At 42.0% G+C, this 18,607-nt stretch overlaps 1 protein-coding gene across 2 annotated transcripts in view; it reads right to left on the bottom strand.

The window, feature by feature from the left end:
- Positions 1-18,607, bottom strand: part of osy (ABC transporter oskyddad) — a 55,581-nt gene that overhangs the window by 25,534 nt on the left and 11,440 nt on the right. Inside the window, exons 1-2 of one of the 2 annotated variants that reach the window (XM_070286588.1) lie at positions 16,829-17,067; positions 16,280-16,767 (exon numbers count right to left, since the gene is read on the bottom strand). In XM_070286588.1, coding sequence (XP_070142689.1) covers positions 16,280-16,560 — 281 coding nt within the window. In that variant the 5' untranslated portion in view covers positions 16,561-16,767; positions 16,829-17,067. Of the gene's footprint in view, positions 1-16,279; positions 16,768-16,828; positions 17,068-18,607 lie in introns of those variants that run through there. The other variant, XM_017163211.3, reaches the window with a different exon arrangement.

Raw genomic sequence — 18,607 nt, 5'->3', positions numbered from 1 at the left:
GACAGGGAAATGTATGCGGAAAATTAACATTTTACCTCTTGGGCAGAAACTAATTTTCTATGCCACTTAGCGGCGGGCTTGCGGGCGGGGAAATTCGATGACGACGGCAATGGAGTTCGACAGCGTTTTGCCTTCTGGCGCGACCAGCACTTCAGTCCTCTTTCAATCAATTAATTATTGTTTTATGCCGCTCTCAATCCTTCAAAAGGATAGGCAAAAAAAAAAAAGCAAAGCAAAGCACAAAGCAAGAAAAGGAACTCCCTGTCCTGAGGCGAAGGCAAAAACCAAAGCAAAATGGAGGCATACTTTACAATTAATTTGCCATTACGGCCGAGTCTCTGCCATTTTTAATCGATTTTCATTACGGACCCGTTGGCATGGCCATGTCTGCCATAGCCGTTTTCCTTTGCCCGCCCTACTCCCCGTTCTCGTCACTCACTTGACGCTTCAATTGGCCTCGTCTAAATGGGCAAACAAACTCTCGACGTGGTGGTGTGTCCCCTGCCTCCGCTCCTTGCCCCGCAGTTGGTTGCCTAATTTGACTAATAAGCTGGCCATTGCAACGGCTGTTGAACTTCCGGCGCGACGGGGATGTGGCTGGGATGGCGATGGCTAAGCCTTCGGCCACTTTCGGTAATTATATGCCAAAACAGTTCAGCGGCGTTGAAGCGGCAGTTGGGCATTTGCCTTCAACCCGACGCCTCGACACAAGAAAAAAAAAATCTGTGTAAGCATTGATGGGCTTTTAAAGATGTAAAAGGACTACAAGGAAATTTGTAACAAACACACTCACCGAGCGTTGTCCACCTCAACACGCTCTGTCTACTTTTTCTGCTCGGCAGGCTCAGGGAAAATGGGCGTGGGTTTTGTGTTGACATGAACAATGGTGCTACATAACTAATATTGTAGACAGAGATACTCTAGCTGGGGATATGGTAAATAATATGAATCAGACGAATGAAGTGTACCTATTGAAGATGAGGCTCCGATGTTATTGGCCTCAATCTAAACCCTCCCAACCTGTGAAGTCCATTCAGGCTCCACCCTTATACAACCAATGCTCTACATCCCCTTAGGTGCCCAACAAGATATCAAATTAGTTCATTTTCAAAGTCATATAATTGCAGGCTGAGATAATATTGAAAGACATTTTCCTAAATCTAATCCTTAAGCCTAAGTTTACGTTATTTACGTTACGAGACCTCTTATCGAGTCAGTTTGTTTTAGATCCAATGAAAGGAAATAAAATTTAAGATAAGAAAGAACGCTTTTTCCTTTTTTACTTTACATTAAATAGATTAACTTATTAATATTCTTTTGAATCAATTAATTAATTAAGATGTGCAAACTATTTCAGAAGTCTTGGCGAAATTATAAGGATGGGTTCAGTTTTATTTTGTTGTTTTGCGGCTAGGCCGTACTCACGCTTTCTCCATCGACGTCAGCAGGCCTGATGACTGGTGATGTGTAGCTGTATGTGTTTTAAGTTATTTGAGGGACAAAACGATATTATAATTGCCAAATCTCCCAAAAAAAAATTGCTAAATTACGACCGAAAAGGTTTATAAGTACGAATTCTTAAATCAAAAGCTCCTATATGCAAAATTAATTATATTTTAGACACTATCATTCATGTTTATCCGCTCCTGGAGCAGAGTGTGGGCCGGATCAGCCACCAGCTCTCAATACGGATATGTAATGCTACTTCCGTCGTTCGCGCTGATGAAGATGACACGCACTATGTGCGACAGGGATGGCCGCAATCCCTTGCGTGAGGCGTGAGCGGAACGAGACCAGCCCGCCAAGGTGTGGATGCGGCAGAGCGCACGCGATGTGGCAAAGATGCACGGCGATGTGGCAAAGAACGATGTGGCCACGAAAAAGACACACGGCGATCCAATAGGTGCGCCGAAGAAAAGCACGGTGATCCAATATGTGCACCGTGTGAGGGAACGGCGATCCAATATGCGCGCCGTGTGAGGGAACGGTGGCACGTGAGCGAGGCGGTAAAGAAAATCCAAATCGAGGATCACCGCAATCGGCACGTGTATGGCCGCCGAAATGGGAAGCGCAGCCCCACGCTGTGCGTGCGAATGCTCCGATGACACGTGGCGTTGATCCCGCTGAGAAGCCACAGACAATGCCAACGATGAATGCCACAAATGACTGCCACCTCACGTGGTGGGCAATTGCTGGCAAAAACAATGCCGGTCGCTTGGACGACTCTGCCGATACGGCTGACGCTGTTTTGAAAAGGCAAAATTAGCACTCCGGCGATCGATTATTCACACAAGCTTACCAATATACGTTAGAGCACTAAATTTACTTAATATGGGTATGATTCGCTTTAACAAATACTGTCGGATCGACACGATGCTTGCGGATTTAGGATCGACAAAAATTAATCCGAACTCGGGGACGCCTTGTGAGAAAGAGAACGGAAGTGAGGGGATCCAATGTGACCGTGGCTTGCAAAAATCCTGTTCGCGAATTTTTGTGGTCTTTTTTTAGGTCCTATCGCATATTAGCGATTTGGCAGGATCGTAACTTTAACAGCCCGGTTGTTTGAAAAATGTGGGCGATAAAACTTATCGAGTTGCCACACTGGCTCGATTCCCACAACCACAGCTTTGATTTTTAGTCCCTGTGATTAACAATAAAAGCTGAAAAAGGAATCAAGAGCAATCACCAGATATCCTTGGCATGAAATCTACCCAGTTCCTTTCCGTTCATGTCCTCTAAGAGGTAAATTGACTGTCCAATTCTTGCCTTCACTCGGGCCTTGATACCTACAGGAGCGAGTTTCGCATTAAAATCCTTTGCTGCGTTGCTAAGTACAAAATTCCTTTTGACTACTTCTTGGCCAACCTCAAAAGAACGGGGTCTTGTTCGAAGATTGTAAGACTTTTGGTTTGCCTCGTAAGCCTTATTCAAATGTTTGCCGATGTTAGAACGAATCCTTTGGAATTCGTCAGTTTTTGTCAGGCTTACTTCGCCTTCTGCAAGAAGGTTTAGTTTACGCAGCAGTTTGTAGTCATGACCGTGGGATATCATGTGTTGACCAAAAACAACATGATAAGGCGATAAACCGATGGATTGGTGAATCGAGTTACGAAGAGAGCAGTTGATGCTACTGAGAAATGTGTCCCATTCGCGTTGGTCGGTGCGAATATATGCTCTTAAAGCAGCATTGATTGAACGGTTGACTCTCTCAGCACTGTTGGATTGTGGAGCATAGGCACCAGTAAACATATGACGAACGCCATATTTCGAAAGGAAGTCAGAGAAATCACGGCTTTTAAATTGAGTTCCGTTATCACTGACGACTGTTTCGGGTACACCAAAGCATGAAAATATTTCATCGCGCAATATATTGATGACCACTTTAGCCGTAAACTTTTTCACTGCTTTTAGAAAGGTGAATTTGGAAAAGTGATCAAGAATAATCAATATTCCAATATTGCCGGACTTGGAGCGCGGAAATGGCCCTATAAAATCGAGATAAAGTCTTTGGAATATCCTTTCACTTTGCACTTGTGCTCCCATTGGTGGTTTTAAAGAATGGGTAGGATATTTTGTGGTCTGGCATGTTTCGCAATTTCGAATGTAATCACGAACGTTGATAACCATGTTTGGCCAATAGAAACGTCGTCTGATACGCTCTAGGCATTTGGCCATTCCACAATGAGCAGATGTTGGTTGGTCGTGAGCCGAACTAATTACACTTTGACGCAACGACTCAGGAACGAAAAGTTTCCAGCAATCGTCTGGTGAAACGTCATAAGAATTGGGGAACGTTGCACGATGATAGATGAACTCATCTATGACTTTGAAATCCGGTGATTTTAGAGATTTGAATTTGTCTCTGAGAGCGGAGTACTCTTCCGATTGAAAAGCGCTTGATGATAGGTCAATTTCGGGATAAATTTCAAGGTCTATTGCAGAGATGTCAATCTCTTCGAACGATCGAGACAAAGCATCTGCCACCACATTTTCGGTTCCTTTGCGATGTTCGATTTGGAAAGAAAAACCCTGTAGCTTGATAGCCCATCTTGCCAATCTACCGCTTAGATCCGATTGGTTCATTAGCCATCGAAGACTTGAGTGATCGGTTACTACCTTAAAGCTATGACCGTCAATGTACATTCTGAACTTTTTAATTGCTAACACTACAGCCATGCATTCGAGTTCCGTAACTGTATAGTTACGCTGGGCTTTGTTTAGCTTTTTGGACATGAACGCTATGGGACGCTCACAACCGGAATCGTCGCATTGAGCTAGAACTGCACCCACTCCATGTAGTGAAGCATCACACTGCAAAATGAATGGTTTGTCGTAATTGGGATGAACAAGGCAAGGAGCAGAGCATAACTTGGCCTTGATGTTTTCGAAAGCTTCTTGGGCATTATCGTTCCAACTTAGTGTTTTGCCACGTAGTTGTTCCGTCAGATGGAAAATGACTGTGGAATAGTTGGATATGAACCGCTGGTACCAACCAGTCATACCAAGAAATCTTCGGAGCTGTTTTTGGGTCTTCGGAACCGGAAATTCGCTCACGGCTGCGATTTTGTTTGGATTTATTTGAAGAGTACCTTCACCCACCAGGTAACCAAGGTAGTCTACAGTTTTCAGGCAGAATTGACTTTTCTGAACGTTTATTGTTAATCCAGCCTTACGCAATTGGGTAGCTACTTCGGATAAATGCAGAAGATGTTCTTCGAAGTTGTTTGACAAAACAAGCAGGTCATCGAGGTAGACTAACACATGCGATTTTAATTGATAGGGAATAACCAAGTCCATTAATCGGCACATGGTTTGTGGAGCGTTTGACAATCCAAAAGGCATCCTCTTGAATTGATATAGCGGACGATTCGGAACGGTAAAAGCAGTTTTGGCACGAGATTCTTGATCTAAACAGATCTGCCAAAAGGCATCTTTGAGGTCAATTTTGGATATGCAGTGTACGGGTGGAAGTCGACTCAGCAATCCATCCATTATAGGGATGGGGTATGCGTCCTTCACCGTGACTGCATTCAATTTCCTTGCATCGAGACAAAATCGTACCTTGCCAGGCTTGATGTGCAAGATAACTGGAGAAGACCAAGGCGATGAAGGAGCCTCTTCGATGACATCCATTTTAATCATGCGGTCGATTTCTTCACATAAAAGTTTTTCTTTAGCTGGTGAAAGTGGATAGAATCGTTGCTTTATTGCCTTTGCATTGGATGTGTCGATATTGTGCTCTAACAACCTAGTTAATCCTAAGCCCTCGTTCTCGAATGATGGAAAAAAGTCTATTACTTTCTGCAATTTTGATTTTTGTAAATCGGACAATCTCACATTATTCGAGTGTTCTTCCGGTTCACAGTTAATTTCGTTGATCGCAACTGTTTGCTTGATCGAAATGCCAAAATTTTGCCAAAAATCCATTCCGCATATAACTTCATGCTTTATCGAAGGTACTATCAGGAATTCAAAGTTGTCACTAATTGAGTTATAAGTCAGGGGAATGTGTATCGTGCCTGCAACATATTGCGATTGCCCATCAGCGGTTCTCACTACCGATTTAAATTTATTAAACGGCTTAGCTGAAATTATTTGTTTTGCTAGCTCACCACCTATAACGCTTTTGTTGGCGCCACTGTCCAAGAGAGCTAAATACGGTTGACCAAATATTTCTATGTTTGTAAAAGGCCGAATATCGCTTTTGTTTTGTGCGATTGAGGAAATCATAAAACGATTTAATGATCGCTTACGAGTCCAAAATTTACGAATTCGCCGTGAAGATCGCTGTTTGCGACGATAAACAGGATTAGCTTGCAAAATTTGGGATTTACGCTTTGCGTACTCCTGTACCCGCAAATGGTATGGGTTAAAAGGTTTGGTTTCTGATATGTCTGGTTGAAAGGTAGGCAAAATGGAATGAACATCATTTGCCACAAAATCTGGTTCTGTTGGTATTTTCGAAGCTAGCGGCGGACATCCGTTTTCTTCGCGTAACGAATGTCCTTCTTGGGGTTTTCCGAAACCGAATTACATTTTGCACAGTTGGGCTTATACACCTCCGGTGTTCCACAACCATAACAAAAAATACGACGAGGTTTAAGGCAATTGTGGTAACTGTGGCCTGTTTCCTCACAGTTCCAGCACTTAATTTTCTCAGCCGTCTTAACTACACAAATTTCATCCTCGACCTCACGTTCTTCCTCCGACTGAGATTCTGAATCTTCTTCCTGCAGAATTGCGTTAACGAAACGCTTGCTTGGGTTCGAACGTTGAATGGGCTTCATTCGGGTGTTAAGAAAGAATTCTTCGTGCCTGTGACACTCCTTTCGCAATGTTGCTAAGTTTGGGGTGTCAATGTGCAATAATTCGTGCTTGATCTCCGGTCTGAGATTATGACGAACTTCTACCGCAATTTCACTGTCCTGCATTGGTTCACGAAGGGAATCTGCGATGGAAAGCATTGCATCCAAAAAGTCATCAAAATTTTCCGTGTTACCCTGTTTGCGTCTACGCATGGCACATTTAATCTCACGATCAGATCTCTGATCTTGATATCTTTCCTTTAAACGCCTGCAAAGCAAGTTCCAATTCATGTTATCTGCCGATCTATGAACGCGCCAGTAAAAGGCTAATGCAGGGCCTGCGAACAGTAAGTTAGCAAAATGGGAGAGAAGTTCAAAGTTGCCGTTCAGGCATTGTGAAGTGAGGCAATTGACACGGTAAATAAAATCTTCTATAGCAATGTCGTTAGCTGAACCACTAAATTTAATACGCCAATTGGATATAATATTCGAAATTCTGTCTGGTCGATCCAGAGAGAGATCACTTCGATCACTGCGAAAATCTGGTGAATTCCTAGCCTGTTGAATGTTGTTTCGATCTGAGTTGGCATCGGAACCGTCTCGACTGAAATCTCGCTGCGGCTCACCTTGTCCATTATTGGCAAATGTGGACCTATTCAATTGTGTGAACGCCAAAGTTATTTGTTCTGTAACTGACTGTAGCATGTTAGCTTGGAAGGTCTGCATTGACTTCTGAATCAATTTTTCCACGTGATCTTCCGTTACCACCCTCGAGTCTGAGTTACCCTCGCTACGAATTTCCTGCAGTGAATTTTGCTCAGAACCACCGTTTTGCTTTGCCGCATTTCGCGACGCTGAACGTGTCTGTACCTTGTGTCCCTGAGATCTACTAAGAGGAGCCGAATGAGGTCCTACCTCGGGTTGAGAGAAAGTTTGGCCACACCTGGGGCATTTGTCGTTGTTCTTGCTATAATTGTCAAGGCAAAGCTTGTGGAAAGAATGCTTGCAACGGGCTTCAAGTAAATCCAGATTACACACTGGTCCGTTGCAGATGATGCAATTTGCAGACTCATCAGTCTGAAGATCTACTAAATTTTCATTGCTGTGTGTCAACATTTTTGACGCTTTTCGAAATATAAAACAAAAAAACGAAATGAGATACGGTAAGATAAGATAAGATACGATATAACGAAAACAAACTGGTCGTTCGAGATGAATACGATATACGATAAATGAGAAATGCAGTTTAGGTCTTACCCTGGGTAGTATAGCAATTGGTTGTGTCATTCAATAGGTACAAATGTTGTAAACGGAATGTAAATAAAGGGTAGTAAAATAAATATCAATTTATTTTGTCTTACCAATTAGAAGAGTAACTAGCCGAATCTATCCAGCCAGATAAAATCTCGATCCTAACTGATAAGAAGGTAGTGTTTGAATATTGAAATCCTGGTATAGAACCGACTTTGAATCAGAACTATAATTCCAAGGAATCAATTACTCAAATTGGAATGTTCTTTTAACTATAATGTTCGATTATTACCGAACTGATAGAAAAAAAACAGTTAAAAGTATTACATTTCCTCCGGTATGGCTCCGAACCTATCCAGATGCCATCAATTCCAGGACAGAATTTGAAATACTAAACGGAAACTAGAAGTGGATGGTTTGAATATTAACGGGAAGCTCGGCTGTCAAACGACAGGTGCCTAATCAGGCATCGGGCTGGCCTTAACGTTTGGGCGCCAATTAATTATGTAACAAACACACTCACCGAGCGTTGTCCACCTCAACACGCTCTGTCTACTTTTTCTGCTCGGCAGGCTCAGGGAAAATGGGCGTGGGTTTTGTGTTGACATGAACAATGGTGCTACATAACTAATATTGTAGACAGAGATACTCTAGCTGGGGATATGGTAAATAATATGAATCAGACGAATGAAGTGTACCTATTGAAGATGAGGCTCCGATGTTATTGGCCTCAATCTAAACCCTCCCAACCTGTGAAGTCCATTCAGGCTCCACCCTTATACAACCAATGCTCTACATCCCCTTAGGTGCCCAACAAGATATCAAATTAGTTCATTTTCAAAGTCATATAATTGCAGGCTGAGATAATATTGAAAGACATTTTCCTAAATCTAATCCTTAAGCCTAAGTTTACGTTATTTACGTTACGAGACCTCTTATCGAGTCAGTTTGTTTTAGATCCAATGAAAGGAAATAAAATTTAAGATAAGAAAGAACGCTTTTTCCTTTTTTACTTTACATTAAATAGATTAACTTATTAATATTCTTTTGAATCAATTAATTAATTAAGATGTGCAAACTATTTCAGAAGTCTTGGCGAAATTATAAGGATGGGTTCAGTTTTATTTTGTTGTTTTGCGGCTAGGCCGTACTCACGCTTTCTCCATCGACGTCAGCAGGCCTGATGACTGGTGATGTGTAGCTGTATGTGTTTTAAGTTATTTGAGGGACAAAACGATATTATAATTGCCAAATCTCCCAAAAAAAAATTGCTAAATTACGACCGAAAAGGTTTATAAGTACGAATTCTTAAATCAAAAGCTCCTATATGCAAAATTAATTATATTTTAGACACTATCATTCATGTTTATCCGCTCCTGGAGCAGAGTGTGGGCCGGATCAGCCACCAGCTCTCAATACGGATATGTAATGCTACTTCCGTCGTTCGCGCTGATGAAGATGACACGCACTATGTGCGACAGGGATGGCCGCAATCCCTTGCGTGAGGCGTGAGCGGAACGAGACCAGCCCGCCAAGGTGTGGATGCGGCAGAGCGCACGCGATGTGGCAAAGATGCACGGCGATGTGGCAAAGAACGATGTGGCCACGAAAAAGACACACGGCGATCCAATAGGTGCGCCGAAGAAAAGCACGGTGATCCAATATGTGCACCGTGTGAGGGAACGGCGATCCAATATGCGCGCCGTGTGAGGGAACGGTGGCACGTGAGCGAGGCGGTAAAGAAAATCCAAATCGAGGATCACCGCAATCGGCACGTGTATGGCCGCCGAAATGGGAAGCGCAGCCCCACGCTGTGCGTGCGAATGCTCCGATGACACGTGGCGTTGATCCCGCTGAGAAGCCACAGACAATGCCAACGATGAATGCCACAAATGACTGCCACCTCACGTGGTGGGCAATTGCTGGCAAAAACAATGCCGGTCGCTTGGACGACTCTGCCGATACGGCTGACGCTGTTTTGAAAAGGCAAAATTAGCACTCCGGCGATCGATTATTCACACAAGCTTACCAATATACGTTAGAGCACTAAATTTACTTAATATGGGTATGATTCGCTTTAACAAATACTGTCGGATCGACACGATGCTTGCGGATTTAGGATCGACAAAAATTAATCCGAACTCGGGGACGCCTTGTGAGAAAGAGAACGGAAGTGAGGGGATCCAATGTGACCGTGGCTTGCAAAAATCCTGTTCGCGAATTTTTGTGGTCTTTTTTTAGGTCCTATCGCATATTAGCGATTTGGCAGGATCGTAACTTTAACAGCCCGGTTGTTTGAAAAATGTGGGCGATAAAACTTATCGAGTTGCCACACTGGCTCGATTCCCACAAATTTTAAAGACATTTATCTTTTTCTCTTTAGGTTTTCATTAAGAGAGAGAGCTATATCTTTTGGTGATTCTAGGTAAACTTCAACTAAATTTGTAAAATTAAAATAAAATTTTAGTTATATTCTTGTTCAAGTGCACCACCTTAAAAATTCCTAGCTCCTCTCCGATTTCCACTTTGGCTGTCCCTTTTCTGTTGCTTCTTCCTTATTGGTTAATCATTTGCCATAAAGATTTTAATTTCCGCTTTTTAATAGGCATGAAGCCTATGGTTGTGGTCTGGGTCGATGGGACTAAGCCCGGCTACACACTTTGGGACTTTTGTTTGCCTTTTGAATATTTTTCAAGAATTAAGCGAAGAAGTAATTGGTTTTCCAGCAGCCAGAAGCTGTCAGTCAAGATTAAGTTTTTCATTGGAAAAGGGTTTAATAATTTTAATTGTGAAGTTTCCACAAGCGCCACTCCACTCCACTTGGTAAATGATATCCATTCATTAGGTTAATTTGGCCCAACAATATCTCAAGGACAGAACACGTCAACGACACCAGTGGCAAAACACAAATTACTAAAAGCAATATGATTGCCAGGCCAGTAAAGGTAAGGCTAAACGATTTGACGTACCCTCTCAGAGACTTGAACTTCAAATTAAGCTCACAAATGACATGCACAGAAAGAAAATGAAAAGATAATACCCGAAATAAGAAATAATAAAAAAATAAATAGTATTTCTTAGAGGATTAAATATACTTTTCAACTCTCTAATAATTCATATCTTTAAATAATTTAAATAATTGTAAAAATCACGATTTTCAACTTGGTTCCTTCGTTATTATTATTTCCGTGCATGCTCCACTCCGGGCTTGTTTATATTGGATAAATCGTAGGCACACACGCAAATCGGAGAGCATACAGAGGGAATCATTGTAACTGGCTAAAGTCAAGCGGGCGGTCATCGATTGCCTGGCCAACAGGGCGTATGAGTTGCCATTGAAAGGCATTCAATAATTTACTAATGCCTAACACCAAGCGGGTGGAATTGTAATTTCCAGGGGGGAGGAAAATCACATCAGCGGTCAGCACTGAAATAATAATTTGATTGACGCACCATCACCACCACTTCCACCAGCAGACACTGCCCTGATTATTTTCCAGGCAGAGCAATTTCTTACGCAAATACTGTTGAAATTGAAAAGGCGTTTCGCTGTCATCAACAATGAGGCTAAACAAACTATTGATTGGCAGGTTTTGTGCGGCCTAATGACCACATGTCATGATGGCCACTGCGACCGAGTCGGTGCATTAAATGTGAACTTGTTTATGCATAAATCGAGCTGTAATTAGGGGCTAATGATTTTGCTATTGACCTCAAATAACTACCGACTTCAGAGTCGAGTGAGAGATATGTATTACAAACAGGCCAGAGCACGTGAAGGCACTTTATGATATCATTTATATATAGTCTGCAATAAATAAGCTTATATCCATAGAGGCAGGCTTAGCCAGAGGCCAGAGCCAGAGGTGAGCAGGCTCTTAGTTCATTTGTGTATGTTAGGCACTTGTTGTTAAGTCTGTGTTATTGAAAAGGATTTATTGAGTGTTTAATTAAGAAAAATTTTAAAGTGATTTTAATTAAATAACATTTAAGCTTTGTCTGTGACAGAAACACATGTATAAATCACTATGAGCTACTCAATTTTATTACATTCATTTTGTTCAACTCTTAACACTTTTGATTGCTAAATTAACAAAGAATTTCTGTAATATTTATTTGCTTTTACACCTTTCCTTGGCCCCTTTTTGGCTGCGGTTAAGCACCTATTATTTCTTGAGGCCAAGTCAAGTATCAGCTACGAATCTTATTACTTTGAGGGCAAGTATTCATTACGCACGCACATTTGCCACATTTAAGGCCTGATATTTATGTACCAAGAGACAGAGAGCAAAGCGACAATTAATGTCAGGCCTTTACCCATACGCAACATCCCAACAAAATAATTATAACCTTATTAAAATGGCCAGCGAAATGGCCAACACTTAACTTCAGCCTTGGCCCTGACTTTGTATTGAATAATTCAATAACAATTTGCAATCAATTAAAAGCGGCTGGCCAAGATTAAAAATCACAGACTCTGGCCTGCCCGAGTTTATTATGTGTGTGTGTGTGTCTCGGTCCGAACTCAATTTAGCGTTACTCATGGTCCATTAATTCACCATTTTCGTGGTGGGTGCAATAAAGTGCAAAAAAGGAGAGACGCACAGCCGAATTTCGACGGCATCAAGGACCCAGAAAAAGGGTCACTTCCAGTCGAGAGGCGGGCGCAAAGCCCTCTTACTGTCTGGACCCCTCTCAACGACCAATTACAACTAAACAGCTTTAATTTAATTTGAGCCACCCAGCCTACCCCCCAAAGCTCTCTTTTTCCCCGCACCGCCGCCCTGACTGACCCATCACCCCGCCCCTGCTGGCCAAGAACAATGGCGCGGATGTAATGTTCGCATTATGCTCGTTCACAAATTGTAAGCAGCCATTATGTTTCTTCATGTTGCCCATGTTTCCCGCCGTTACCCCCATTTCCCCCCGCTCCCCAGAGCCTCCAGCATTGTAATGCCTTTGGTCCTGGGTCCTGAGAGCAGGGAACCCGCCCAAACATCGCCGTGTCCTCCATTGTTCCGAACCGCCGGTCGGCCTGGCCCTGGCCTCTCGTTCTCGTTCTCTCTGGCTCTACCCGCCCAGGCTCAGGTTCTCTCGTATGTCAAAATAATGGCGGCAACGGGCAGCCATTGTTATTGTCCTTGCCGTTGTTGTTTTTGTTGATGTTGCTGCGTTGCAGTTGTTTTCACTGGCAGCAACATCAGCACCTGCAAAGCTTCCGAAAAAAAAAATGTAACACAGCTTTGGTATTACAGGACACAGCCTTGCTTTTAATCCTTTAATAAATCTATTAAATGTTCATGTAACATTATATTTACACATTTCTAATCAGAGATGTAAGCTTTAACTTACACGTTTACAATCTAAATAGATATTTTTTAGTTTGAAAAGTAGTACATTAAAATTAACAACATCAATAAATATGTAAATAATTGTAATTAATTTTAATAATTTTCTTATATATTTTCAGATCAACAAAATGAAGGCTTTTTATATTTTTGACTCTCCATTTGCCCGATCTGCTAGACGATGACCACAAGGCCGTGTTGCCTTTGCCTTCCACTTAGGGCTAAGAAAGACTTCAGCCTGTGGTCATCAGCAACAAGTGGAATGGGGAGCGGGTTGAGGTTGAAGTGGAAATTGGAGTTTGAAGAAAATGTGTATGTCTGTGTTGCGGTTTTATTTGCTGCTGTGGTCGTTCGAGGGATATTTCGTTTTTGGGGTCAGAGACATAAAACATTTAATTACTCGCACGAGACACAATGCAATTAGTTGATCAACTTGTTGGCAGCGAGGCCTTAAAGAAAGCCACTTTGTCTGTAAGTAATTGAAAGCGGAAATGGCTCAGGGCGAGGAAGTGGATTATGAAATCATCAGCAAATTAAGCAGCCGAATGGCCAGGCTTATTCAGTAGAACTCGATGTAAAACCTCAATGAACTTTGGGGTCAGTGATGGGTGATTATAGTTACTGTTATTAACTAGAGGATTTAAATAGCAATTTAGCAAGGGATTTTGGGATATTAGTAAAAACCTTCTACACATTGATATTTTGTCCATAAAACTTTTTAGTTATCAACAGAAATTAGCTTTTAATCCCAAACATTTTTGTATTATTTCACTAAAACCTTAAAAAGCACAATTGGTCAAAATTAATTCGTCAGCTGGCCAGGCTGTCAGTTGAATCTTTTTCTTTCTCGTTTTTATTTGGCTGCCATTTGCAAATAAAACCCCATTTTCGCAATTCAATTTATCCAACCGATGCGCGACTTTTCAATCCGCCAAATCAAATACACTCCGATGGCCATAAATCCAGGCGCTGCAGAGACCGCGTAATTTCTGCGCTTTATTTATGCATCAATGGCGTGATTTATTTGCAAACACTCTGGCCCAGACCACAAACATCACTTCAAGTGTTCATTGTTGTCTACACTTGTCTTGTTTGTCTATACATATATATGATTTCTGCTGCTGCTGCTGAAAAAATAACTATAATTCATTGCAAATAAAGCAAGAAAAACACAATTATTTATCACGGAGGCAGACAGGCATCCGAATGATGGCCAAAGGCTCATAACCACCCACAGCTACCGCACCACCCGCTTCCACCCAGCCCCTCTGCCTACCCACAACAACAAAGAAATTCAACAAAACAAATGTCAGTCAGCCCAAAAAAAAGAAAAAAAGAGGGGAGACTGTCTGTGCCGCGCCTACCAAAGCGGCTCAAAGTTTTGGGCGACAACAAAAACACAAATCTTCTCGAATTTTTTTCTACCAATTTTTGTATGCACAGTGAAAAAATATAGACTATTTTGTCTTACATTATTAAACAAAAGTTGTTAATGAATTTGTTTTTAAATAATATTTATAGTAACATTTCCATGCCAATTAAATGTACTTTTTTAGTTAAAATTAAGACTCTTAAGCATCTTTTTCTTTTGTGTAACAGACTCAGCCTTTTTGGGCCTGCTGACTGACAGCCTGGCCCAAAAGCTAAGGGAATCAGGCGAGGAAGTGGAAACGGAACCGAAAGTCCCGGGTCCGCAGTCCGGAGTCCCGAGCCCTGAGGCCGTAGTCCTCAACTGCGGAGTGTGAGAGCGGGCGACATATTTTGTGCTAAATCTTCTTGTTCACACTAACGCCCTGCTGACAGTTTTTCTTTCTTCATTTTGGTGTTTCAGTTTTGTATTTCTTTTTTCCTTTTTTTTTTGCACCGTTTCAGCTGCGCCTCTTTTGTTTGTGGTACTGTTGTTGGTTTTTCGCAGATTTTCAAGTGTGACAGTCAGTCAGTCAGTCAGTCGTTCAGGCCGTGTGAAATGTCTCGCTAAATGGCCAAAACAAACACCCACGTCAAGGCGGCTGTTATATTACGGCCAGGCAATAGCCCCTCCCGCCGCGATTTTGTGGCTGAAAAGGTTTTTACCTGGATTTTGTGTGGATACAAGTTAGTTGCTAGAAACTATGATAAGCTGTGGGGGGTTACTGTTTTCATAGAACCTGAGATGAGTGTAAAAGGTGTGAATTGGTAAGTAAAATATTTAAATATTGGAACGTTTTTAATTAAATGTGGGTCTATATACTATATAATTTACTATTTACTACTATTATTATCAAAGAAATTATTAACATGGCCTCAAGTTCTTCAAACTGCTTATAGTTTCCTTTATAATACATTTCAAAGAGAAAAGTGTGACTATCCCCATTATCTACAAGTTTTATGAACAATCCTCAGAAACACTCAAACGCTAAATAAATCAATCATCAACAAAAAACACATTTATAATAGTTTTTATTAGAATTCCTGCTTGGGCCTTGTAATAAATCACTTATAACAGGTACTTCAACAGGTAGTAGTTGCCTGTCTGGCAACTCTGTTGATCACCTGTGCCTGGTTTCAGTCTTGGCTAAGATAAAACTGGTTTCCATTTCAATGGATGCTGCCTGGTCTTTTGTTGTTGTTTTTCTTCATTTTTTTGTTTGTTGCCTCTGTTAATTTGGCAGTTTTTCAAGCGCTGACATTGACCCAGTTACCGTCTGTCGACTTGCGGCTCATCGTCTTCGGCGCTTTGCTGCCTCATTTGCCGCCAGCTCGCTCCTCCATCGAATGCCGAGTGCTAATTGCGGTCACTAACATTTCGCGGCCATTCACACAGCACTTAAACAAACGGCGGCAGCAACAACAATGATCCCACTCAATCCATCTCGGAAACTGCATTTGCATTTCGTTAGAGCTTCCCTCCCGCCCCCCAGAAATCCCCGTACCAATTCCAATTTCAATTTCAATATCCCGCACGCTCTAAGGGAAATTTGCATATTCGATTTTGGATTTTGTCATCACGGTTCCCTGGTTTGTTGTGTGTATCTATATAGTACCGTGTATGATATTTTTTCCCTGGTGTTTTTTGTACCCACACATTAGTTTTTAAGCATTGGGTAGAGTCTAATGAGGGGAAGCTTAGTTGGGGAAAGCGAAACGCAACATTTACATATTATAAAATTACATTTCCGTGCTTAATTTGGAAAAGAAAATACTTAATTAGCAGAGGAAAAATGCATAAATTTATGAAAAATGCTGGAAATCATGTGGGCCCTAAATCCCCTGATCACATTTAATTGGATTACCATGAATATTATTCGAATTCAGTAAATTAAGTTACATTTTAAAGGTTAAAGCCGGGGAAGTGACCAAAAACCATATGTCTTAGTCTAGAAATGCACTCACATGGAGCCCTTGGGCACTGTCATGTTCAGGCCATCGAGTACGACATTGGGATTCTTGCTGCTGCCGTACATCTTGTGGGCACGCCGCACACAAACCGCCTGCTGGCGGCGCGTCGCCAGTGTCGAGGGCTGTGAGATGAAGAGCCGGCGACGGGCCGCCAAGTCCAGATCGCTGTTGGCCGTCGTCGCTGTCGCTGCTGGCGCCGCTGGCGGTACTCCATCGGCGGCGGCGTCCATTCCGCGGCTGTCTGCAAATAGTCCATAAATCGATATATAGTCCATGCCCAGAAATTGGAATAACTAAGGACTAAAATTGGCACACAATGGCGGCGGAGCTCCTCCTGATGCTGTTGTTGGTGCGCACTGACAAGGAAAGTGAATATCGATAGTGATAGCCCCGACATGGCCGCCCACGCAGCGACATCAGCTCACGCTGAATATTGCAACGAAAACTATTAGGTTGGCAGGGTAGTTGGAGTTTCAGGAGAGCTTTGATCAAAATAATAATATTATAGGTCTTTTATATTGTCTTTATTTGATTTTTACACACCAGAATTTTGTAAAACTACCAAAAATTGGAATACTTCAGTTGCTGGAATGATGCTAAATTTAAACTTCTTAGAGATGATTCTAGCTTTCTATTCTGCTAATTTATTCAACTTAAGAGTATCAAGAATCCTCTTTCATTTCACTCCAAACGTTATATTCTTGTTTATAGACACTGCATTCACTTGTCCCCCCCTCTTCATGGCCCCGTTACTACGTTATAGCCCGGCCAAGTTCCGACATTTGTCGCTACTGCCGTTGGTGCCTGGCTATTTCAGCTAGTGTCGTTGCTGCAGTTGTTTCACAGTTGATTAAACCAATTTTTGTATATCGTCAAGCCAGAATGGAGCGTAGAAGCAGCAGCTTTAGCCTTGTGATGGATATTGCTGTCATGTAGATGCGACCCCTGACCCCGCACCGAACTCCTCTGCCTCTGCCGATCCCTTTCCCAAGCTGGGGTGTGCAGCAGCGGCGGATGCTTCTGGTCGCTGGCTATTGCCAATTTTTGGCTCGAACGAAATCAAATTTTGAAAATGGCTCCGCTTGTCGCCAGAGACCTCGATGTCCTCTCGATAACCTCTCTCTTTGGGGCCGGTCCAGTGCCCACTGTCCAGTGTCCTGTATTTGCCATCCGGCATCCCTAAAAACCCAACTTCTGTGTAGTGGCATTTGCCAGTTAACGACAATTTGGCCAAGTGCTTTGGTAGTTTCTTTTTATTTTCATTTGAAATTGACATTTTGCTAATCGAAAATGCAGCAAACAATTTGCCAGCTTGGGCAAAACTTTTGCAATTATTTTGCACAGCTCAACGGGGTAAAAAAAAAACAAAAAGCGGAACGAAAATATAAAAATAAAAACGGCAAAGAAGAAACTGAAACAAATCCAAAAGCCCAATGCCATTTATTGATTTACTTCTCACTAACAATAGGCAGGGCCAGGGCAAATAAATAAAAATAAGCATAACAACGACCAAGTAACGGAAACAGCAACTGACGGGATGCGGTTGAGCTGGGCTGCCGTTTCGGAACTACACTGGAAAAAATCTCAGGCTAAATGGTAACTATGTATTTATTTAAAAATATAATTTGAAGGCTTTACAATTTATATATTTTTACTTTCCATAATACTTAATTATATAATAATACTTTATTTTTAAAATCTAGAGACTTCCCCTTTAAACCTTATTTTTCTCCCTGTATCTCTGCTGTATTTCTGTTCGGCTAGGTTCGTTTTGGTTTGGTTTGGTTTTGGTTTAGTTTGGCTTTTTTGGCCGGCTCCGACTGCAAGAAATAAACTTTCTTGATAAATGACTTCAATGTAATTAATTTCTGCTCAGCTCGCTTGCAGCCAGAAAGAGAGGGGGGACTCAGGGGGCAAAAGTGAACCAGACAATTCCCTGGTACGGTTTGGTGTTTTGTGGAAACAGACTCATGAGCTATACGCTGTCACTGCTAATGTTAGTTGGTTTGCCCTCCAGCATTTCAATTAAGAAATATTGTTTAAACATGTAAGTAGCCAGATGGGTCTGGGGCAATCATCGCTTGATGTTGCTGCAGCCCACTCTTGTGCTAAGCTGATTATAACTGCAGCCGTAGTGGGGCGAACAGGGGGATTTTCTCTGGGACCACAGGGCGTATGAGTGGCTTGTAGCTTGGCAACTCGTTGCTCATCCGCCCTGTGGTTCGGTCAACCGCTCACAGATTTCAATGTTAATTAACTTGTTTTTAATCCAATTAATATGCACAGCACAAGACCAATGACCCAGGCAGAACGTCGAATGAA

This window comes from Drosophila kikkawai, chromosome 3R (genome assembly GCF_030179895.1).
Source record: "Drosophila kikkawai strain 14028-0561.14 chromosome 3R, DkikHiC1v2, whole genome shotgun sequence".
Lineage (NCBI taxonomy): Eukaryota > Metazoa > Arthropoda > Insecta > Diptera > Drosophilidae > Drosophila > Drosophila kikkawai.
This window is presented reverse-complemented; position numbering and strand designations above follow the sequence as displayed.